This window comes from Barbatula barbatula (genome assembly GCF_947034865.1).
Source record: "Barbatula barbatula genome assembly, chromosome: 6".
Taxonomy (NCBI): Eukaryota; Metazoa; Chordata; class Actinopteri; order Cypriniformes; family Nemacheilidae; genus Barbatula; species Barbatula barbatula.
The window spans coordinates 22030632-22055963 of record NC_136765.1 but is presented as its reverse complement, the minus strand read 5'-3'; the positions used below and the strand labels follow the sequence as shown (position 1 = coordinate 22055963).

Here is a 25332-nt window from a genome sequence, read left to right as displayed (position 1 = left end):
GTGATAAACCTGATGTCCACAACTGATGCCAAGAAAAAACAATGCAAGACTTTGCAAAAGACTTATCTGAAGGGCGCGGTGTAGGTCAACATTGTCCTTTCAGCAACACACCAAAGTCAATTGTGATGCATACCACATCCCAAAGATATTGCTAAACGCATCATTCCGAATAACTCACCAAAAGCACACAAGTATACACATTTACTAAGACTCTGGTACCAAAGAAACAGGAAACCAGCAGCATACTTACCAATGAACAGACGTGATAAAATCTCGTCTTCTTCCTTGATATTAGGCCTCAAACCAACACTGCTTCCTCCAGCGTTTGATCTGTAGCGCGCGTCTCATATAAACTTACAAGCGCGGTGTTTGGTCTGGACTGAGAACATTGTTATTTAGTAGTTCAGTGAGAATTCGTTTTGTATTGATAAAGTGACAGGTGTAAAACAGCCTAAAAACTCAATAGGCCCAGCAAGTAAACTTTCTAGAATTCGAGTTGCTTTTAGTTCATTTGAATTGAATATTTCTGGTTAAGTAAACCAGGTTGCTGCTGAAGGACACTGGCAGGGAAACATTAACCGGCTCCATATCTTTACACAAACTGTTGACGGATGACGTCAGGGTGAATGACAGAAAGGGAGCTTTTAAACACGCGCTGGAGACACAACGCTCTTCCTCGATCACGCGTCAACATCATCGCGGCGTTTGCCTGGACGCGCGCTTGGATGCAAGTGTGTACTTGTCATTTGAAGAACACGCCGTGGTGTGAAACTTTTACCTTGCGGAGAGGCGCCTGTCCCTCGAAAGTTTTTTATTGAACAGGATGAAACAAGCTAAAAGCCCATCGGAGGTTATTGACCTGAACTTTCTGTCTGCCGAGGAAGAGGCAGCGATCCGACGAGTGCTTCTGCGGAATGAGGATTTGAAAAGACTGGAGACTGGACGAGTCAGGTAGGACGTGGATTTTTGACTTTCCTGGGGCATGCATGTCGTGGAAGGGTAGACTGTTGTACGAGTATGCGTGCTTAAGTATGCGTACGCACTTCCAGTCTCCGGTAGCTCACCTGTAAGTGTTGGACACGCATGAATTAAAATGTTTGTTCATAAAAGCATTTTAATCTCAAACGCAATTGCAATGCAAATGTTATGAATCGGTTTAAATTCACGTCTAGCTTATTTCCCAGTTTTGCTTGGTTACTAAATAGGCCTATACGTTTAGTAGCAAACAGTTCATAAGAAAGAATATATAAGTAGGAAAAAATAGTAGAAAAGAGAAAGATTAAAAATAATACATGGTATTTTATCAAGAAAAATGGAAATCAAGGGAAACAAGTGCACAGCATAAATCGGAAAAAGAGAATATGAGAAAATGCAAAACTGTTATGTTGGCAGACACATATCTTTTTCTCACGCTTAATTGACATGTTTCCATTTCGTGGTTTTTTATTATTTCATATTGCCCTACTATTTTCCATATTTCATAAGAATGCAAACAAAGAGTGAGTCGGTTTGTCCAAACCAAATATAAATGACAAACGAATCATATTATAACAGTAACAATGTAAGAATTAAGTTACAAAGGTGGCTACACATCTGACGTTGTCTTGGCCAAAGTTGTTTAAAGCATTAGTCTGTGTGTAGTATCAGATACAGAGCGCTGCTTTTGCTTGTTGTTACACCAGGAAACTGAGGCAGTCAGTCCCCGACCTTACTCAGCTCAAGATTTTGTCAGGTGAGTGGTTTGAGGAGATCAGGTCCAAGCGATACGGACAGCAGACCGATGTCACAGCGGTAGTGAGATCCTCCATGAGATGTAAGAAAACAGCAGGTGTGTGGCAATCCGTGCTCTCTTTATAGAACTCACGCTGTTAAGAAGAATGTTATCTTGCAATATAAACACACACCACACCCCTTTAGTCATTTCAAATGATTCTCACCCTTACTGTGCCCTGCATGCCTTCGGATGGCTAGCAGGCTACAAAGCTGTATTCGACTGTTATGTACTACTCTGCCTTTTAATTGAAAATCGCATGATGCAATATTTTTTGAGTAACCCATACACAGTAGAATTTACTGCATTTGCTCGCTCTTTCTCTCTCTCTCTCTCTCTCTTTCTCTCTCTCTCTCTCTCTCTCTCTTTAATCTCAGCTCATAAATCCAACCCTTTTCTGAATAAAATAGCGGAGAAGACAGAAGGTGAAAAGGAGACATGCACTACACCGCCAAAGTAAAGGCCTTCATTTTACAGCTGCCATTTCACACAAGTATTGAATGGTGTTAAATATCGTCGCTTTTCTTTCTGAAACCAATGTCCAAATTCACTGGATAAATGGGGAAAACTTTATAAAATGAATGAATACTGTGTTGTCGGAGTTGCACTTTTTACTACTTATTAATAATCTGATTGAAAAACCAGTGAAAAACATAAAGGGTGACTAATAATCTAGATTTATGACAAAACATTTAAATTACGAAATGTGGTTTCAGACAGACAGCGATGATATAAAGATTTATCTGAAATTGAACTAGATTTAAATCAAGGCATGTACAGTTACATTTGCTATAAATGGGTTTTCCATTGTAGGGCATCTGACGACCTAAGGTTAATTCACCCAGCTCTTAGTCCTGAGGTTTGTTTCACCTTATTTTGAGAATTTAAAAAAATCCACAATTCTTTTTTAAGACTGAAATTTCAATGTATTATTTGATCAGGCGTATCGACAGTATACCGATGAGGACTTTATGGAAGATGGTGAGTTTGAATCACTTTAACAATTTTCCATTAAATCGAGGCCTGTCAAAAGAAAAGCTCGCGGTTAATCGCAGCCAGAATAAAATGATGTGTTTACATAATATATATGTCTGTGTACTGTGCTTAATAATGTTGTATTTATTAACACATAATTGTAAACATATTTAGGAAATATTTACATGTATTATTTACATTTAACAATCATTTAAATTGTCTAAAAATGTTTATACATTTACATTTTTTATATTCTTCTGAAACATATGCATGCATGTGTATGTTTTTATGAATACAAAATTTATATGCACAGTACGCAGACATGTATTATGTAAACAATAACTTTTATTCTGGATGCGATTTAATCATGATTCATCGTTTGACAGCCCTATTATATCGCATTTGACTATTTCTGTTTTAAAAAGCTGTGATATTAAGTGTATTCAATATTCGAAGATGTTTACATGAATAGGTGTCGCCAACATTAAATTGAGCAGAATAAAATATTGAATAAATCTAAACCAAATCAAATTGTATTTATAGAGACATTATCTTTTCTATAGGTCTGGCTGGCAAAAGCTCATCAGAAAATTTCGAAACTTCAAATGGTCACAAACCCACCTTCAACACTGACCCTAGAAATGGTTTAACGCAGGAAGATTTAAAAGCTGTAAGTGCTCACAGACCCGCCTTCAATGGCACTGAGCCAGAAAATAACACAACACAACCCAAAGACTTCTCTGGTGACAGAACAACAAGCAATGTTCAGTTGTCAAATGAAGTTTCAATGCAACCTGAAACTAAATCTGATAGAAATGCCACAAAAGATGCAACCAATGCAGAGCCGAGAGGAAAGATTTCACTTCCACCTGCGCTGCGGAAAATCCAGTCATTTGAAGAGAACTGGGTGAAGATCACCGTAGAGCCAAACCCAATTAAACCAGTCCAGGATGAAAGCGCAAGTGCTGGCCTCAAACTGAAAGAGGTAAATACACATGACGAGAGCACGGAGACTCTGATGAAGCAGGATGTGTCAGATCAAAAGAAACCAGATCGAAATTTTGGAGAGTCTTTATCTTTATCGTTTGTGGATCAAACAAAGTTTCAAATCGTGTCCGAGAAAAGTCCTCCATCTAAGCCTAAACGCATGAGCCAATATGTTTCTTTAGAAAGATGTTCATCTTCCCCAGTGGAGGCCAATGATAAACCAAACAACTCGAGACGTTCAGATCAAGGTTCAAAAGAAGTTACTGAATCAGCCAACGCCAGCACAGGGGAAAATCAGCAAAATTCTGTTACATTACTGTTTCGAGAGTCTGAGTCCGATAAGCCGGCTTTCTCAAACTTTGCTAATGAGCGGGAGGCTAAAGTGGTCTCCGGAGATCATGAGGTAAGTTTAGACAGGAAGGGAAAAAATTTAAGCACTGGTATGCTGGAAAAGACAGACACAGATCATGGATTCGAGCATGTAGCTGGTGAAGAACAAATCGATGAGCAAACCTCTGTCGAATGGCCGTCCCCAAGCCAATTAAAAGGGGAAATTAAAATGAGATCTCATGAAATTTCCTCTGATTCTTTGCATGGAAACAACAAACCAGTTAAAATGGCAAAAAAGTCATCTAATATCCAGATTGATATGTTGTTACCGAATCAAAAAACTGAAGATGCAGAACCACGTGCCAGTGACATAACTGTGAAAATGGATCTTGAAGTGAATGAAGAAAAAGAAAAAATAAAGCCATCAGGTGATCTGACCCTACCAAGAGACTCCAGTAGCCCAAGCCATGTTTTAACAGATCTAAGCAAAGAGCGTCTTTCCATGACCGATGATGGGAAACTAGTACAAAGTGGAGATACTTTGCATGTTAACATGAAAGACAAGGAAAAACCTCAACATGAAGAAAAGGAAAAAGTCAAGACAAAGCCGTCAAATGAACAGAATCGACCAGTTGAGACACATACTAGTTCAAGTGATGTTTTAACAGAGCTAAGCAAAGACCACATTGCCTTGACAGATGATGGGAAGTTAGTGCACGGCGGAGATGTTACCTTGCAAGAAACATCTTTTAAAACAATTCCGCCAGCTAAAGGTTACAAATCATCGAGAGACAGGGATGTTGTAACGGAACAAGCCTGGGGTCCCACAGACATAAAAGCGGCGGAGGGAGTCACACACCAGAAGGCACAGTCAAATATTCTACTAAGTGTTCTTGCAAGAGCTCAAAAGGCAAGACCACCCGTCCTTCGTAAGACCTCTGTGGAAGAGCTAAAGCAGGAGGAGAGTGATGATACGATTCCCAAAATAGTGATCATGCCGTCTGATTCTCCAGAATCAAAACAAATGGAAGGTAAGGTTCTTTAGTTACTTAACGTTAAGTTAGGCCCGTTGTCATCAAGATGTTTATGTATTATTTTCTTTAAGAACTAAGATAAGACCCTTATACATCGTCTGGTATTGTTTGAAGCTGCACTGAAACTGTAATTTTATCCTTCAACCTTCCATTGAAGTCCACTATATGGAGAATAGTCCTGGAATGTTTTCATCAAAAACCTTAATTTCTTTTCGACTGAAGAAAAAAATACATAAACATCTTGGATGACAACAGCGGTGAGGATATGATCATCACAATGTATGTTGAAAGTGAACCATTCCTCTAAGGGCTGATATTAGAGTGCTTTGCTCACACAGACACACCCTGTATTATGTGTGAGCTGCCGTGCTCTCTAAAGTCTCTGTTGTCCTAATTGTTTCCGTTTTGTTTAATAATTATAGACTTGCATTGTGATTGTGGATTGTTTTTAGGAAACCAAAATGAAGCATTGATTTTGGAGGCTTCGGGTAAGGGTTTTAAAACTCCCTCCTACACCACAGATGCCTGGGAGGTGAGCTACAGTACTATTCGCTGTTACGGCAACATAAAGCCTGATTCATCATCTATGGTGTGAAGTTTGGTAACCTGTTTGACACCTGCTAGACTTTGGTGTTTATGTAATTTCCCTTGTTTCAGGATGAAGGAGTGGACTCGGATGATGACAGCTCGCTGTCCAGCTATGGGTCCGATCTGTCGAGCAGAAAAGGTCTTTCTGCAAGCGCATTGTCTCTTACTGATGTGAGCCGGGGTTTTTCTGTTTCTGAGTCTGTTTTTGAAGGTGAAGCATGTCATTTCTGTACCATTATCGAAAGGCAGAAATGTTTCATGACAGTTCTGATTACATCCATCCACCCTTCTTTCTTTTTTCATATACATTAGTCAAAGAAAAAAGTCAAATAGTTTATTGTAGGCTCAACTCATCTGAGCGATATATGATAGAATTTTAACACAAACCAATAAAAGCATCTTTAATACGATCTCAATGCTATGTAAGGATGCAGGCTCTGTGTTATATATATATATATATATAAAAATACAATAGATAGTATTTAGGAGAGATTTATCCCTGTTGTGTGTATGTGTTTTGAAGCGCACCGGAAGTTTGTTGAGTGTGTACAGTGAAGCAGGAGACTTTGGGAATGTTCAAGTGCAAGGTTCTGTGGAGTTTGCTCTGATGTACAGTCCAGTGGGAGAGCTCATCATCATGATTGAACAGTGTCAGGATCTGGCTATTGCCAATACTCGCAAACAACGCACAGACCCGTGAGTTATCAGCTGTAAATACGAGGAAAACCATATTAAACTTTAATAATAATGTTCTTAGATAGCATTGCACAAAGTTTAGTTGCTTTGAACATGAGTCATACATAATTAAATAATACTTCTCTTAATAATCTAATAATCATAATAATCTCTTTGACAACAGGTACGTGAAGACGTACCTCTATCCAGACAAGTCACGGCGCGGAAAAAGGAAAACGTCCATTAAGAAACGCACTGTGAGCCCTGTATACGTCGAATCTATTAGAGTACGTTTCCTCTGAGAACTAATACACTGTACAAATATTTATTCATTAAAATGTTAGGTTCTTATGTGTTGTCTGTAAAACTTTCATTAGTACAAAGTGACACGTGAAGAGCTGCCAGGAAAGACTCTGAATTTGTCGGTGTGGCACAATGACTCCAGGGGTAGAAACGCTTTTCTGGGACAGGTGGAGATCAATTTCAAGACCTGGGATTGGGCACATGAGGCCCTTACGTGGTACAACCTACAGGCCAAGGTACAGTTCCTAAAGGCATTACAGTAAATTCAGTTTTGATGGATGTTATATTCTATTTCCCCTTCCTAAATATTACGAGTTCAACGATCATCCGTATCGTAAATCCTTCAAAGTTCTTTTATATTTTCATTAAAAAAAACATGTACATTTATAACACTATTCTTTGTATTATATTACCTTTGCATCACATTACAAAAAAGAAAAGTTAGCACTAATGCGAAGGTGTTTCTTATACAGCGTCTATGGAAGTCACGGTACATTTGGCATCATTCTCTCTTTTGACTGAAAAAAATAGAGAGTCCGATGACAGCATTTTCATTTTGTTGAGGTAGTGAAAACGCTATCGTTGAGTTTTTTCTTTTACTACTTGAGCAAATGAGAATGCAAAAAAATCGTGGTAGTCTCCCATTCACCGCTATAGAAGTTTACCCAACTATGACGACTTCTGCTGCTGAGAAATCCGGTAACGTGAAAAAGATTGTAGTAAGATATAAGTGAGTTTTAAGACAACTCGGCCTTAATTTAAGACAACACATCGTGTATTATTATTTGCAGATAGGGCAATCCCAGAATGCATTTCAAAAATGAAAATATTCATTTACCATAGCAAATGCTAATTATAAAATAAAGTATTCATATAATCACAGGTTTCTTTTTTAAAACGAATGAAGCCTTGCTACGGAGTTTCCTATGTAGGCATTAAAGCAGCTTGCTATAAAGTGATAACCCATTTGAATTCAGATCTTATACAATTCAGATATAATAAAATCATCTTTTTTATTTTCCATTACAGAATTCAGATAATCCAGAATCGCAAGAGTCTCATGGATCATTATCAGTTTCTCTGAAATACGTTTCTCCGGATCCTACGGGTACAATTTTAATTATTGATGTTGCCTTTCCGTGTTATATATTGTTGTGCGTACGCTTCAATTTCAAAATATCACTCATGACAAAACAAGCTCTGTTTGCTTTGGCTCACTTTATTTTTTGTCAGGTGGATCGAAGAGCAGCTCAGGGGAAATTCATGTCTGGCTGCGGGAGGCAAAAGAATTACGTCGCCTGAAGCCTCAGGGAGTCGATTCTTTTGTTAAGTGGTAAGGGTGCGGCAGTCATGTGGTACAGAACTGATCTTACCCCAAGTAGCCCAAGTTATTGTTCCTGACCTAACGCTCTCTTGCTTTTTCTCCCTTTCACACCTTTTCTTTGTCATGTTTTTTTTGTATGTTTGTCATCTGTCAAAGTGACATGAGAAGATTGGAAATATGCCAGATGACCTATTTCGTTATATTTTCTTTGGCCTCCGGGACAAAATACTAAAAGTGTTAATACACATGATTTCATGAAAATCTTTAACATGGGTTTGCTTTGTCATTATAGAAAATATACTTTCAGTTTGTACTACAGGGCTATTTCGAAAATACTTAAATGATAGTGTTAATGTGAATTCACGAATAATATGTTTGTTTTTTAGCTACATTTTACCTGACACGAGAAAGAAAAGCCGTCAGAAATCTCGCATGATAAAAAAGACCCAGAATCCTGTGTATAATCACACCATGGTGTATGACGGGTTCCAAACCGGAGAGGTCATGGAGGCCTGCTGTGAGTTAACCGTGTGGGATCACAACACGCTGTCCAATCAGTTTCTAGGAGGTGTACGACTCAGTCTCGGAACAGGTAGAGAAATCTCATTGTTACAAGTGGATTGTCAACTGTTTGTTTACAGTAGAATCCACATCTATTAGCTGGCATGTGGTTTCCTTGAAACCATTTAATCAAACATTGACTATTTACTTGCAGGGCAGAGCTATGGCAAGAAAGTGGAATGGATGGATTCCATGAACGAGGAAGTTCAAATATGGAAGGAAATGTTGGCCAATCCAAACAGTTGGGTCGATGGAGATCTGCCCCTAAGATCCTCCATGACTCCAAAATGAAGCCCCTCGGAGTTCATTCGTGGTCTTAAAAATCGGGGATTAGAAATGCAACAAAAAATTGACTTTGAAAATTTCTTTTGAATAACATACTACAAATAATACTTGTATTAATTCAGAGTTCTGTATATGTAAAGTAGTTCATTATTGTCTGAGTGCCTTTAAAATTAATCCACACACAAATAAATAAATATATGCAGTAATTTATGAGATGTAATCTATGTGATTCGCACAATAAACATATCTAATAAATGAAAACTGACTCCATGAAATGTATGTTTATGTTTCAAAAGGACAGGACATACGAGACACATTGTGTGCGTGTAATCCCATGAATTCTTAATAATGTGTTCTACAATACAATCCGGAAATAAAAAGATGCTTCATTGTTACAGAAATGAAATGATTTGCATAAAAGTTTGCGTGTATTTAGTTTATTATACACCAGATGACGCTGTTTCCCACTTTACCTTATTTTAAGACATTTCCGCGCCCAAAAAATGTTATGGAGATGTAGAGTTTAGGAAGTGGTGACTTTAACTTTTCCCCTTTCTGACTCAGACGTTCCGCCGGATGGATGAGGCAACATTTTCTGGGAAAACTTGATTTTATTCAGATTTCTGAGAGGCTTGCAAATCGAAATGTTTTACAGATAGTGATTGTTATTGTCAAGGAGTTTGCCATTTTTAGGAGATTCCAGGTAGGACATCGAAATCTCAGTTTGTTCTTCAAAAGCAGGCAGGGTCTGAACCCACATGGAAAATACATCCTGTAGTATACTTTAGTATACTGTGGTAAAATGTAGTCCTTTATTAGTATATGATAGCCATTACTACACTTTGCATGTTATGTATATTAAGGTATTATGTAGTGTTAACTAACTGTAGTATATACTGTAGTATACTTTTATATTTACTATGGTAAGGTTGCAGAACACTAGTATCCAGGAATTGTACTACAGTTTATACTAAATACTACAGTGCTAAAGTATGTAGTATTTTTTCATGTGGGAATAATCAACAAGGTTTAGAGAGACGTGTGAACTGTATTTCGAATGCTTATTTTTAGCCTTGTTTTTATACATCCCTGTATAAAGGTTTAAGACAGTTTTAGGTTGTTTTTATAAAGGGACTGTCTACATGATTGTTAAACTTGTAAACATTTTCGTTTTAGGGTTGAAAAAGACTATATTTTCAAATATTTCGCTATTAAGCGCTTAAGTATGTTGCTCTGTTTCTCAAACTGTATTGTGACGTTTTTTGATGTCGAATCTCTCTTTCTAGAAGCATGACCGTTTGTTCAGAGTAGAGATTGACCCCTGAACATTTCTGAAGATGTTGCCAAAAGTTCATTTATTTGCCAGTAATATGGAGTGCAACGATCTCTCGGATGTGTTATGATTTAACACTCCGACTCTTCTGTGTTTATAATACTGAATGAATCTGCTCTTTTTGTCAGCTTGAAGTTTGGCCTTCTATTGCTTAAGACGGACCATCCTTCATCATGGGTGACTGGAGTGCACTGGGGAAACTTCTTGACAAGGTCCAGGTGTACTCGACCGCGGGAGGCAAGGTCTGGCTCTTCATCCTCTTCATCTTTCGGATCCTGGTTTTGGGAACGGCGGTGGAGTCGGCATGGGGAGACGAGCAGTCGGCGTTCAAGTGCAACACGCTGCAGCCCGGCTGCGAGAATGTGTGCTACGACAAATCCTTCCCCATCTCCCACGTGCGCTTCTGGGTGCTGCAGATCATATTCGTGTCCATGCCGACCCTGCTGTACCTCAGCCACGTCATGTTCCTCATGCACAAGGAGGAGAAGCTGAATAAAGAGGAGGTTAAACTAAGAGAGGTCCAGAGCAACGGCGGAGACGTGGACGCGCTGCTGAGGAAAATCGAAATGAAGAAGTTCAAGTACGGCCTGGAAGATCACGGCAAGGTCAAAATGCGAGGAGGGATATTTTACACCTACATTTTGAGCATTGTGTTGAAGTCCATATTTGAGATATGTTTCCTGTTAATACAATGGCATCTTTATGGATTCAAGCTGTCTGCCTATTATACGTGTCAAAGGTTCCCCTGTCCCCACAAAGTGGACTGTTTCCTGTCCCGTCCCACGGAGAAGACCGTTTTTATCATCTTCATGCTGGTCGTCTCACTTGTCTCCCTAGCTCTCAACGTCTTTGAGTTTTTCTACGTGATTTTCATGCGGATGAAAGACCAAATCAAAGAGTCGGAGAGAAACTTTGACAGAACCTGCTATAGCAAGCCCTGTCCGAGGAACGTGTCCAGTTACGGGTATTACAACGACTGTTCCGCGCCCGTCCCCAATCTGGGGTACAATCTAGATACGGGCGACAAGTCGAACTCTTCTGACAATTACGACAAGCAAGCCAATGAGCAGAACTGGACGAATTACAGTACAGAGCAGAACCAGTTGGGAAAGAAGGACTATTGCGACACCCAACGCTTTCCGTATCCGGAGAAAGGGACTCTGGGGAAAGATCTTCTTCTGCTTAAAGAGCTTGAACCTCGATCCAGTAGTCGAGCGAGTAGTCGGGCCAGACCCGATGATCTGGACATCTAGCAGAGACCTTGATAAAGGGCCTTATTGACCATTTCTAAATATCACATCTGTGAAAGGACACAGTTCTTCATCCAAAGAATGCAGTATTTATATTTATTTTGGTGTTTTGTATTTTATCCGTTTTTCTATTATAGTTCATGAGAAATGGTTGAGAACAGTATTTATGCACTTTAAAAATAATTCCACTTATTTTAACGCCTTCAATTTTAAGTTAAATTAAAGGGCTATTTCCCCCAAAAATGAAAATTCTGTCATCATTTACTGAGTTGGTCCAAAGCTGTATAAATGTCTGATGAACACAGAGAAAGATATTTGGAAGACTGCTTGTAACCAAACAGATCTTGCCCCCCATTGACTACCATAGTAGTCTGTTTGACCACAATTGAGTTTCTTCTATGGTATTCAACATTAAGATTTTAAGATTTTTCACTACATCATCGTCCCAGACAATTTCAAGCTCATTGTCAAGCTGATTGTTCAGTCTCTGAATTTCCCAATTGAGCTAATGTTATCCTACAGCTGGGTAAAAATTAAGACCTTTCCAAATTTTCATTTAAGCAGCATTTCTAGGTGTATTGTGGGCATTTCGGTCCAGCGTCTGTTGAATTTCAACAAAATCAAACCTCAGGAGAGACAAAATCATCCAACAGCAATGTGAAAGACTGACACCATGACAAGACACATGAATTATTAAAAAACATATATGTACAAATATGACTGTTGTACTGCTTAAAAGTAAACATGAACTTGTTTTATTTGCCGTATTTGAGGTCAGAAAAAATACAGAGCTTAGTTTCTGTTATTTTGACCTGCTTCTCCAGTTTTCATTTTCTGCACATAAATGCAAATAGAAACAATTTATTTTTTGATTTGGTAGAAATATTGTAAGAAACTAGAATGAAACAAAAAAAGATCATTTAGTAAATAGTAAATTAAAAAAACAGAAAATATTTTTGAAATGGTGTCTTAATTTTTTCCATGGCTGTACAGCACATAATGTGATTTAATGTCAACTATCCATATGCATTTCCAAAGGAGTCAAAAAGTCGAAAATGTCAATATTACAAATGTTTTCATTGTGTTCATTGTCATCCGCTAGAATGAATATAGCTAAGATCTGCATTGTTTTGCAGCACAAGTAAATCAACCCTACTGGAATAGATCAAGATCATTCATTCTACTCCAGAAGGAATTTAACTCTCAACATTTTTTTCTCCAGTCTTCTTTTTCCGACAGCATTTTTCCATTAAGGGAATCTGGCCAGCACATATAACTGAAGCACTGTTTTCTGGGTAACTGCACATAGTCTTCTGCTGTTATATACTGTAGTTACCATGTCCCAGAAAAGAATAAAAAAAACACCCGATTGCATATCACTGTTTTTGTGTAAAGTGTTGATTGAACTAAAGTGTTGATATTTTCACATAATTCACGCAAGTGGCAAATCGACTCCCTATGATCGAGCAAACCTTAAAAGCATCTAAAATGACAATGAGATTCAACCTTTTCCTCTGTTCTCAGACTTTCCTACGTATCCTAAGGGCTAAAGGGAAACACATGCTTCCACTCAGGTCTGCCAGCCACATGTGGCTGAAGAGAAAGGCAAAAAAGGTTGTTTATTGAATAAGCTGTGTATGTGAACCTTTTCTGAAATACATTTTTTGTAACCGCCGGGCTGCGTGCATCCACATATCGTGTGGCGGTGTAGCACGAAGGGATTAAAGACAAAGACTTGCTTTTTTAGTATTCAGTTCCAAAAAATTCCATATTATCAAAGGCAGACTGCAAGGATTAAAACACCTTAAAAGGTTAACCGGTTGGCATTTAACACAATACATTCCTCATTTGGACGATCAAACGTGACCTTTCACCGACATACTTTCAAGTACTAATGAAATGTGCACTTGTTAACCAGAATGTTCCTCAGTCATGAAATGAGAAAAACCTAATCTCAGTTAAACAGCAGCTTTGTTTTAAACCAAGACTTCCCTCTAAATCACAAAAGTCTTGCCCTGCATTTTTATTCATTTATTATTTCGTATGTAATGTTTACTGTTTACTTACATTTGTTCATTTAACAAACTCTGCCTGCTTGCGGTGAATTGTGGGTAATATCAGGCGTTAGAGTGTGCATCATTCTGCACTTTGAATTTCTACCAGAAGTAGTAGTTATGTGACCAGTTTGTCCTGTTTATATTCTCAGCAAAAAAATGCAAAATAAAAAATATTTTAATTCAGCATTTGTAGGAAATGTTGTCACTATAATTCTATATATATAAAATGAAACAAAAATTATAATTGTTACTTAAATATGAACCTTCAGCACAAATAGGTAAAAAAGGAGCAGTCTCTTAATTTGTCGCGTATATTAGTTTTGTTAAATTCTATTTTGATATCAAAACAAAAACTTAAAATATTAAAAAGGTAAGTGCACCTATAGACTCATCTTTTTCCTCTTGGGTCCAGATGCATTAACTTAGCTGCGTCTTAACAACTATTCTCACTTAGGACTTATCAGTCTTACTTTTCACATTTCAACTAGCCCAGTTTACCGTTTTATGTAACTGATTTAAATAAGTTATGACCAGTCTTGTAGAAAAAAATAGATGACTAACTTCTAAGACTAGTCTAAGCAGTTCATGCAACCGGCCCTTGGTTGGTCAACTGTAAGATCGGAAACAGCCGGACATGCCAGTTTAATTGAAAACATCAGGCTGTAGTTCTCGGTCACTATGTTCTGCCATAGTCATCTGCCATTATAAAGTAAACCAGTCTAAATGCTGGTGTTTAGTTGTGTGTAGCATAAATGGATATGGATATCCTACTTGCATAAATCCTACGACCACAAGATGTGTCTAAAAATAAATGTTTTTGTTCTCGGAGCCTCGGGTGCCTTTTGATGCAAGATTATAAAGCTTTGTAGTAACATCTTTTCTTAATCTATTAGGTGAACTTTATATGGCATTACAAGGAACAACATCAATCTTTTTAATCGCATTAAGTCCACAGTTCCTACAGTACACACATGGGATCAGGGTACGTTCGGGCCTCCTCTGAGCTGCAATTGAGAAAATAAGGGTGCGGCCACAGGACTCATGGTTTGTGGTGGTGACAGTAAGGTTTATTCAGTTTCCTAGTACACACTAAAGTCAGTTCAACAACACGATGTGGTATTTTATACACAGTTTGGAGAGTTTGGAGGTGAATGGCTTTGTAATTGATCATTTGAAAACACAGACGATTATTAATTTCTAGAGTTAACTTCATTTATTTGAGTTAAAGTTCGTCTTTTTTTATAATAGCTGGCAATTTTCCAAAATTTCTGTAAATAAAATCATGACATAACAAAAAACTACTTCAAAAGTAGTTCATAGTAATTTGACATGTGCTTTATTTTGAAAATAGCTCGTAAATTTGATTATTAATCATTTTATTGTTGCAGGACAAGATCGACATATTTGGTTAAGGTTTTTGTTATAGAAATATAAAAAAAAAATGTAAAATGTAACAGCTTAGAAAATTGTATTGCGTTAAAAATGTGTAAATATTTTAATTATAAATACGAAAACAGCAGTTAGGAATGGATTCTTGGAATTGATTCTTTTGATTCCCAAACCAGGAATTGGAATCGACTCCAAAAAGAATCGAACAGCCCTGGAGGCATTTTCTGTAAATAAAATCATGACACAATTGTTAACTCGTGTTTAGACATTATACTTTATAACAACTTTAATGCCAGTTTTTATCATTCTTTAATGAGCTACTGTATGGCATTTAAGTGACTCTGCTATTGAAAGTGCTTAAAAGGTCCCATAACGCCCCAGTAATCCTTTGCCATTTGTTTTGTCACTGTACAGACACCATTAAGTCATTTGTGGTTGGCTAATGTCTGAGACAATCTACCAAACGACTTGTCCTCCCCCTTGTGGCTCTCACTAAATCATTGGTGTACACTACACTTAAAAATACACTACTTTTTTACTGGACATCATACACTTGCAGTCATTTTGAAAGTTTCATATAGAAACACGCTAACTGATCAAATCTGCAGACTGAAAATCTGGGCAAAAGTCTTGTAGTGTATTTTAAACTTTAGTGAGAGCTAAGGCTGGGAGAATTGAGAGTCGTTTCCAAAGGTTGGAATCGACTCCTCGTTGAGAGCCTTCATAAATAAGCACAAGCCCGCCTCCTTAGCTGATGTCATCGGCACTAAATCAGGCAAAAACCTTGCGAGTCTATTAGTCAGTTAGAGAAATAGAGCAACTTCTTTATCTAAAGATCCGTCTGTCATTTTAACTTACAGATAATGCACAGTATTCTTACATATTTTAATACAATTTACTTATTATCGATCGATCTATCTATTTTCCAAGTGTGTGCACTGCTTAATATCTTTTAAAATAATTCATAGTAATTTGACATGTGCTTTATTTTGGAAATAGCTCATAAATTAGATTATGAATAATATTATTGTTGCAGGACAAGATCGACATATTTGGACATAAGGTTGTTGTTATTGAAATAATGTTTTTTTAAAGTGACAGCCCAGAAAATTTTATTGCATTAAGGATATTTTTGTATAATAGTTTTTTATAATAAATACGAAAACAGCAGTTAGGAATTGATTCTTGGAATCGATTCTTTCGATTCCCAAACCAGGAGTTGGAATCGACTCCAATTGAAGAGCCGTCCACACTTGTCTGCAGAGTCCCGAGTAAGATCACATGTGCAAGAAAGAAACACGACTGCCATCTAGCGACTGACCTTTAGTTCAAGTGTTAAAAACTTTACTCAGCGTTGACCAGAATGGACCAGTCATAGTCGTTTGTGTTTACTGATTAGCCTTTCATACTGTTCCTTTGTATGTTCATTTGTAGGTCAAATGACAATTGTACAGATTCACTGTTGTATATAAACTTACTGTTAGTTCATCCTTGGTCTTGTCCTGATATTTGTTGATGTGTCCGAAAAGCGCAGTTCTTGTGTTTGAGCCCGCGCGCGCCCCCTAGAGGAAGACATTTTATTTACATGAGATTTAACGCCCATGTCTTGAAACCAGCCTCTGCATACTAATGCATCTTTGCCTCAAACCATAAACCATTATATGTGATGCGAGGTTTCTCGTTAGTGGTGTAAGAAGACACACATTTTATTTCATAATCGTATAATACACTTTTTTTGTGAGTTAAGCAACGCTTGTGAGCACTTAGGTTAGCGCATGTTGTATAAACAGATAAAATGGTTGATCGTTTTTTCTGTGATGTTTCTTGTTTTTTAATAAGAAGGTGCGTTTCATTAATGACAAATAATTGCATTTTGTTAATGCTTTTAATAATATAATGTTCATATTGTCCAGTTCTGAAGTGGCGATGGGCCAATTATTCAAATCACGTATAAAGTTTTGTTTATCACAGTGACCTAAACGTATTCGTTTAATATTGCTTATGATTGTGGATGCTATTTTTATCAAAATGTTTATATAATATTTTATAACTGTCCTGTAGCCCTTACATTTTGGTCTGATGTCAGCTCCTTTTTATTTGCCCATACAAATATTGTTTGATCTCTTAAAGATGTTATATGTTCATATACCAATAAATGTAAAATGTTTGATTATGTGGTAAATTTCTATATTTTACACGGCAAATATTATATTCATAAACAAAAGTTTGTAAAATCTGCACTTAACAATTTATGTTTGTTAGAATTGTAGAACTTAAAAAATCTAAAAAAGTTGTTTGTAGTATGGAGAAGTTTTTATTTTTGTAATTTTTATTTTTTAGAATTGTCATAGGAAATGTATTTTTTCTCTCTTCTTTCTCTTCCTCTTTGTAGTCTTTTGTCTGATCTGTATAATATTGCTACTTTCAAAGATTTCTATTAATAAAAAATAATAAAAAATCGATAATCTAACAGAGCAATTATTACAAATTTAGTCTTTGCACAAATGCAAAGTACAAAACTCGTTATTGGATTAGACCCCTGACATTACAGTGTCACTTCTCGCCATGTATCTGAACCAATCACAGCTCGAGTGGGTGAAACTCCATCCAATAAGGACAGGCTTCTCCTTAAGCCCCTCCTTCCCGACAGTATTAATTACTCTGGGCTTTGCAGTCTGCAGTCACACAGGGGACCTTGTAACTGTTATTATAAATATACTTCGTGTTTGATCTCTACACTTTCTTAAATTATCAATATGGTTGATGCATTTTGTGCCACCTGGAAACTGGTTGACAGCCAGAATTTTGACGAATACATGAAAGCCTTGGGTACGTATAATAATAATAATAATAATAATAAGTGATTTTAATGGCTCTGAACATCTTTGCACATGCAAGGTGCAATAGTGCAGTCTGGTTTTGTAGTGCATGCATGCTTGAGAAGTTACCGTTATTGTAATACTTTTGGATTGTTGTAATGTTTGTCTGATTCTCTTTTTAATTCACAGGTGTTGGCTTTGCCACTAGGCAAGTAGGCAATGTTACCAAACCCACAGTTGCCATCAGCCACGAGGGGGATAAAGTTGTTGTTAAGACACTGAGTACCTTCAAAAACACTGAGATTTCTTTCAAACTCGGAGAAGAGTTTGACGAAACCACAGCAGATGACCGACACGTTAAGGTTTGTACTTTTTTATAGATAGACCTTCACTAATGCATGCATGCAAAATAAATAAATAAATTCTGAAAATCAGTTTAAACCGCTTTTGCATGTACTTGAATGAAACACATACACGTTAGATGTTATTTACAAATTGTGTGTATATCATGCGAAACACTGAATACTAAAACTAACTTGAAATAAAATGTTGCTTTGTTTCAGTCCACTGTAACTTTGGAAGGAGACACGCTTGTCCACATTCAGAGGTGGGATGACAAGGAGACGAAGTTTGTTCGAGAAATCAAGGATGGCAAAATGAGTATGGTAAGCAGCATTATTTGTAGAATGATATTTAAAAGTATCAAGAATATATTTGTACACAATGTTATTATTTCCTCTTTTCATCTTTGTTATTCGCAGACCTTGACTTTTGAGGGTGTCCAGGCTGTCCGCACGTATGAGAAGGCGTAATGTCAAACTGTTGGATGTTTCAGGGTAACCCTGACAACTTGACGAATTGAAAAGGGCATTTTTACATTCTATTTTCAACTTTCAAGTTTTCCCCTTTTTAAGAAATGACATGTTTTGCAAGACCTTTTATATGCACATTGTGAAGTGTTTTGAATATTGCAGAATGCCATTAATGTTGGTGAAATGTATAATTGAAGCTTGCCTTTGTGTCAAACTGAATGAAATACATACTTGGTCAAATATGAGTCTTTGTGTCCTTTTTGAGAATGGAAACAAGAAAGTATATAACAATAAACTCTTAGGGTATACATAAGTTTACACTGACATATCTGAGAAATGCAAAACGAAAAGATTTTGTATTTATAATTTAGAAGTACTGTATTTAAATATAATTTGCACATAAAGTTAGGAAATTTAGGAACAATCTGACGTGTCAGATGTTTGTGGTTGTTTCACTAGAGGGGAATCTGCAGAGTAGTCTCCAAGGGACCTTTTGTAAAAACAATGATCAACATCTTGCATTATTTATTCAGTTTAGCACTGTATTTTACATTTATTCATTTAGAAGATGCTTTTATCCAATGCGATTTACAGATGGGGTGAACAATGGAAACAATAAGAACAACATAAGGACAACAAAAAGCATACGTGCAATAGACAAAAATGGTCTCGTAAAGCCTACCACAGTATACAGAGCTAAGATAGAAGTTATTTTTTTCTTTTAAAGAGTAGAAAGAGATATAAGTCAGGTGTTGACGAAAGATAAGTGTTTTCAGACGATTCTTAAAGATGGCTACAGATCATTCCACATTTTATTCACAAAAGGTTGACAAATAATGATTTCGTAGTTCTATTACCATTTTTTATAGCTGTGTGTAAATTACTGTAATTCTGATCTAATCTGATTATGGATTGTGTCCTTAAAAACTGGGTTAACAACTGTTAGATATTAATGGTAAGCTATTGTTTTGCATTGGACATTTCATGAGAAATCCTTAAATCTGATGGGTACTCCAGTAATTCCTGAATCATATCTGATATTTAACTTACAAGTTATTATTGTGCCGAACTGGGCACATTTGATACTTCATGTCTGAAAATGGACGGACTTGGACAGTTTTATAAAGATTGTGTGAAGTCTTCAAAAACAGTTTAGATACAAGCGCTAGACTCAACAGACAAGCTCTTTAGAGCTGGCCAGCGATATCTGCATTTGAATTGAAAGTGTCAGTCTGGAAAAGGACAATCGTACTTCTGTGTAATGCAATGCTGGTATGAATGAGTGTGTATCCCTATCAAAATGACCTGCAGTAACCTCACCACAACTTCAATCTGCCTGGAGGGGACACGGCAACGCTGGGTCAAAATTAATCCTATAATCCGTGCCGTCCTTCTGTAGCAGGCATCATTCGATCTATTTGACCAACCGCGTTTGGATGCTTTATTTGAAACCAATCCCAAGCCAATAGTTTTTTTTACTGTAGCGAAATGTCACCGCCCCAATTTGTCTCAAATTAATTTTCTATATTGTTATAGTGCTTTTTTTAATAGAAAAACAGTATAGAACTATGAAAAATAAGTTGTATGAAAACATTATACTTCATGTTTATTAGATAAATTAAAATTATTTTAAGATTCTTTATTATTTCCACCTTTTACCCGTGCACTGTAAACAATTCTGTAGAAATTACAGTATTGCTGGCAGCAGTTTTCCAGTAATTTACTGTAGATTTATATTAATGTAATTTACTAGCAACAGTTTGTTCAAAGATAAATGAACATGAAGCATCAACAAGTCTTTATCTTTACAGAAAAACATATAAAATAACAGACTCATGCAAATCATTCTGGGAACCAAAATTAGAAGAAAAAACGCTTTATGAGGTTTATGAGGATTTCTGGTTCCCAGAATGCTGTGCATGAGGCTGTTATTTTATAGTTTTTGTCTGTAAAGATAAAGACTTGCTAATGTTTATTGTTCATTTATCTTTGAACAAACCTTTGCCAATAAATTACATTAAAATAAATCTACAGTAAGTTACTGGCAACTAGCTGCAGCAAACAAGAAAAATACGGATTACAGCTCAAAATTGCGCATTTTCCCGGACAATTTCGTGAGTTGGATCTTAAGATCTTTTTTATACTATTGAAGAAGTTGCCATGCCTATTGATGGCAGCTTTTTCTTTACTTTGTGATAAAACTCATCCAAACAAAACATATTTAAGCATTAGCCTTTAAGATCAAAAATGGTTGAGGCCATCAGTCAAATGAGTCAAAACAGTGATCTGGTAGTAGTGGTGTGTTCCAGTGTACATATCAATAAATCCACTTACAATTGTAATAAAATGAACGGTTTTCACTCTTGAACACAAACTGACTGTATTGCTCAAAATGATACAGTATGTTGAAAGATTTTGTGTGCTCAGGTTTTCAGTGACGGTTTAGTCTGACCTAGGCTTGTCATGATGGTTTTTGTCTGCAGAACGAATTATGAATGGACAGTTTTAGTGACAAAAGCATCACAATTGGAGTGGAAGATAATCTGTCATTGTTCTCGGGTGCTCGGCTGACCTGATAAAGTCTCATCAGAGCAACTTGCTCAACAAATGTTTAACAACACATAACAATACAGTTGTTCAGTTCTGACAAGTACAGTTTTAAGTGGATATCATTGAGAAGAGTCCCTTTAAACTGAAAGTACAACAGTTATTTGATGCATCTTCCCAAAAACGTTCCAAACATTGTTCAACCTTTCATCATTTTGCAGGCGTGTTGATTTCAATAAAGTTCTATCATTAAACTTATCAAAGTTTAAATGTTCTTTTAAAAAATATATTTTCTGACAGATTGTTGCAAACATACTGGTTACTTTCTTAATTCAAGAACCTATAGAAAAGTAACGCTTTCATTTCCTTCAGATCACGCCAGGTGCTTCCAAAGAGCCGAGACTACCGTGTAGACTAATTTTGTCTACAAACTAACCGAGCGAGAGAAGAAACCAGAGGGGATATGGGGGGTCTATTCAGCCCCTCAGGGTATGTCAGGTCTCTGTGGTCATTTGTCAGGAAGCATGAATGCTTGCCTTCATCTTCTCGTCTTTTTTTCTCTTTGGCCAAGCAGTGGTTCAGCTTTAAGCTGATTCTACCTCGTCTTTGTGGGCCGAGAGTAGTCCGTTCCTCTCTGGCCAATGGCCTATGGGCTTGGGAGTGACATCACTGCCAAATTATTCTCTTGCCAAGTGTCATGAAAGAAACTCTCCCCGTTGTTCCCCCAATGAAAAGAATAGAGGCGAAGGGGCTCTGGGAAACGCAGACACTCCCCCGTGTCTGCCATGGGAACTGTTAACACAGAAGAGAAAATATTTGGGTTGACAATGCACAGATTGTAATCAGGCACGGTTCCAGGACTGGACCTCGGTTCACCCGGGACTGCTTTTACTTTTAGGATGCTTTAGGCGTAAAGGCTTGGGATGTTTAATGTGAATGATAATGATGTGTTTTACACAATGGATTCTGATGAACACTGTGTTTGGGTTTTGTTATATGGCTCACTCATACACGTACTTCCATTATTGAATTGAATTTGTGGTTCCAGTATTGCATGTATTTATAATTCAGTATAAAAAAGGAAAGTTCTTTCATTACCTTCATGGCTTTCTAAGCCTGTTTTAGTTTGCACTTCTGCAGAACAAAAATGAAGCAATTTTGTATAAAGTTGGGAATCAATTAATCACTGACTTCCATTATATGGACACAAAACCCCAGAGACATTTTTCTAAATATCTTCTTTTGTGTTCAAGAGATAAACTGTCAAATACAGGTTTTGAACAACATTAGGGTAAATAAATGATGCCATCATTTTTTGTTTTGGGTAAACTATCACCCAATATTACAATACTACAGTACATAAAATTGTAAAATGTAGCTCTGGTCCTCCCATTTTATACTTTATCCATTTTTAAATAAAGTATATACTTTAGATAAAGAAGGAATGTTAGCACAGGCTCAGTTATGAACGGTCTCTTATGGTACTTGGCTCTTTTTTGGATGCTGAATAGCAGTCTGCCAGAAACCGTGAATAGTCTCGCAACCATCATCTGCATACCAATGCATCTGTGTCTGAAACCATAAGCTTCTTTTTGTAGAATTTTGAGAGTGGTATATTAAAAATAATGATAAAATATATGCATGTAATCATATATCCCTGACCTTTATGATCTTATAGAATGTATCTGTGGGTACTTATTTGTATGTTTTTATCTGTGTAACAAAACACATAACCAACATTTTACAAAAGTATACATTTAGTAAATATTAATCACGAGAAATCAATGTATCAAAGTGTTTGCATTTCAACATCATGTACAGTCAGACAAAGGTTGCACAATGTATTCTGAGTATATTGTCACAATGCCACCTACTGGTGAGAGTAGATATATGCCGTTGTGATGTTGAATTAGTGCTTAAACTCATTTTTTTAACTTAAACAGCAGTGTTATTGATGGAGAAAACTAAATACATTTCTGTGAGGATGTAAAAGATCATCAAACAGTAGTGTTGGTTTTAAAAGAAGAAGAAAAACCCAAAACAATTGCTTTGAAAATTGCATTCCTTTAATACGTTCCTTAACGCTTGCAAGACACCTCCAGCAGTATTTGGCTTTGTTACAGTTTCATAGAAGTTAATTTTTTTTTAACCAAAAAGCAGACTTGATTTCCCTGATAGCTTTGAAAAAACTAACCGATCTCAGTTTGTTAATACATTTTATAGAGAAGGCAAATAAGTGAATTCCCAACAGGTCACGTCGCAGTTCAGCCTATTAAATTTCCTTTGTATGCAGTGGATCTGCGTGCAACACCATGCCAATGAATCAGTAAAATAATAATCAATAAAACAATATTTAACAATAATAATCAAGAAAACAATGAAAACAATATTGTTTAATACAATTAACAATTCCAAACTTTTCCGTAAAATTTTTCACATTGAATTTTATCATTTTATCATATCAGATTTCTAACGGTCTATAGTTTAGATAATTTTTTCAGACAACTGTTCACGCTTCATGCAAAACTTGTATAAACTGACCTTGACATTTCTGTCAATTTATACTTAACATGTACCATTATTATATTTAAAAGAATAGACTGTGTAAAACAATGCTACACAAATCTTACAGTATTCAATTATTTCAGGTGTTATTCACTGCTGGTAGATTTACATTAGCACGTGAAACATCAGACAAAAAACACCTCATAACATCAAAGATTCAACTACTTAAACTAGCAAAAAGTAGCAAGTCTGCTATTATATGCTTTTATACAGCTACTACACTTAATCGTGATCTCTTTATAGGCATACATTTATTCTCTATGCAATCACATACTAAACTCCTATCAAAGTGGCTCCTTGCGGACCTCCAGCAATGCACATTTTGGGAGTCTCATCCCAAATTCAGGTAGTGGAGAACTCCGAGTTGAATCGAGAATGAGCCATGTGCAGACATCCAAAAATGTGCATTGCTGGTAAGATCCCAGAGTCGATACGGACAATCCCTGTGGTACAGCAAATTACACACAATAACGCTAACATTTCATCTGCTTCAGTATTGTGCCTAAAGTTGAAAAATCAATGTATACATTTAATAACACAATATTTTTATGTTGTTATCGTTTAGCGTCCATTTAACATTGCAAAAACACATCCACATTTTTACAGGTATTCTCTTATAGAAACCTTTGGTAGTATGTGGAAAGAAATGTAAATATAAAAAAATCTTATGCCTCAGGTAAAAACTGCTTTATGCAACGTAAAAATACATTCATATGGATGAGTTGCAAGGATTGCACAAAAGTACAGTTTAGACCTCATGATGCTTCAAGCATTTCTCTAGATTTAGCATCAAAATGGAAATACATTTGTATTGTCCGGAGATTTACGAAACGATGCACAAAGGTACAATAGAAAATACTAGGAAAATAATGTAAAATCAGACTTGCTGTCTTAAGCCCTTTAAAGGTATTTGAAGGTTTTTTCTACCTCTGTAAACTGTTCTGTAAACAGTACTAAGTAAAAACGATCAATGTAATATTTTATATATTACCAGATCTATTAAGACCTCTCTTAACTCCACACCTGATGTAAAAAGAGTCAACAAACCTCATTCTGATAGAAATGACAGTGGAATGCTTTTAACTAGCATCCCATCAAAATGAGCTACAGTAAATGTACCTTATGAAATTAAGGTATAATCATCTGATGGATCATATAAGATTGTACGGTATAGTATCATTATCTTGAATTAAATATTCTTCAAGTTGTTTTATCAATTCCTTGCAATGCTGTCTAAAGAAAACTGTATTCACGTTCCTTCTTGGTCATATACACTGTACTGTATAAACAAATAAATATGAATTATTCAGAACACTGAAAGCCAATTCATGGCATCAATTAATAGATGCACAATATTCCACATTCAAATAAACCTTGAGCAAATATGTGCAACCTCGGTCCCGAAAATGAACTGAATCTTAAATAAAGACAATAAATCAAATGCATTTTGAGAAGGACGTTTTCCGGTTTTGACAGCTCGTCCAGGAATGGACTTATATCGTCATTTCTGGTCCTCCTTGTGTTTGTGTGAGGACCAACAGTGTACCTCTGTGTTGCATTAGAGCAGCAGATTCCTCATTCGTCAGAGGTCTGATGTCCGCTGGCTTTGTCGTGTTTCATACTTCAGACTCTGAAGTTTGGTGAAAGTGGAGGTGGAAAGGGGAAGAACGGGTACTGAGTGTCATCCTCATCCACAAAGAAACACTGGAAGTAGGGAATGTCCTCTG

General features: G+C 36.6%; 4 protein-coding genes across 4 annotated transcripts in view; 3 read left to right on the top strand and 1 right to left on the bottom strand.

Moving 5' to 3' along the window:
* Window positions 1–275: 275 nt before the first annotated feature.
* Window positions 276–9102, top strand: LOC306894960 (uncharacterized protein). Its single transcript, XM_079457816.1, has 15 exons — window positions 276–951; window positions 1683–1828; window positions 2149–2227; window positions 2585–2630; window positions 2713–2752; window positions 3310–5094; window positions 5550–5629; window positions 5755–5856; window positions 6209–6381; window positions 6545–6647; window positions 6738–6899; window positions 7693–7771; window positions 7897–7996; window positions 8374–8579; window positions 8703–9102. The coding sequence occupies exons 1-15, from the start codon at window positions 824–826 to the stop codon at window positions 8837–8839; spliced, it is 3366 nt and encodes a 1121-aa protein (XP_079313942.1). The 5' UTR covers window positions 276–823; the 3' UTR covers window positions 8840–9102.
* Window positions 9103–9381: 279 nt separating this feature from the next.
* gja1a (gap junction protein alpha 1a) lies at window positions 9382–12789 on the top strand. The gene is made up of 2 exons (XM_079458542.1): window positions 9382–9536; window positions 10295–12789. The coding sequence occupies exon 2, from the start codon at window positions 10340–10342 to the stop codon at window positions 11417–11419; it is 1080 nt and encodes a 359-aa protein (XP_079314668.1). The 5' UTR covers window positions 9382–9536; window positions 10295–10339; the 3' UTR covers window positions 11420–12789.
* A 4712-nt stretch (window positions 12790–17501) lies between these two features.
* Window positions 17502–18800, top strand: fabp7a (fatty acid binding protein 7, brain, a). Its single transcript, XM_079458601.1, has 4 exons — window positions 17502–17691; window positions 17871–18043; window positions 18245–18346; window positions 18443–18800. Exons 1-4 carry the CDS (start codon window positions 17619–17621, stop codon window positions 18491–18493), a joined length of 399 nt encoding a protein of 132 aa, XP_079314727.1. The 5' UTR covers window positions 17502–17618; the 3' UTR covers window positions 18494–18800.
* A 4292-nt stretch (window positions 18801–23092) lies between these two features.
* Window positions 23093–25332, bottom strand: part of LOC306894977 (uncharacterized protein) — a 30589-nt gene continuing 28349 nt past the window's right edge. Inside the window, exon 98 of the mRNA XM_079457851.1 lies at window positions 23093–25329. Coding sequence (XP_079313977.1) covers window positions 25229–25329 — 101 coding nt within the window. The 3' untranslated portion in view covers window positions 23093–25228. The remainder of the gene's footprint in view (window positions 25330–25332) is intronic.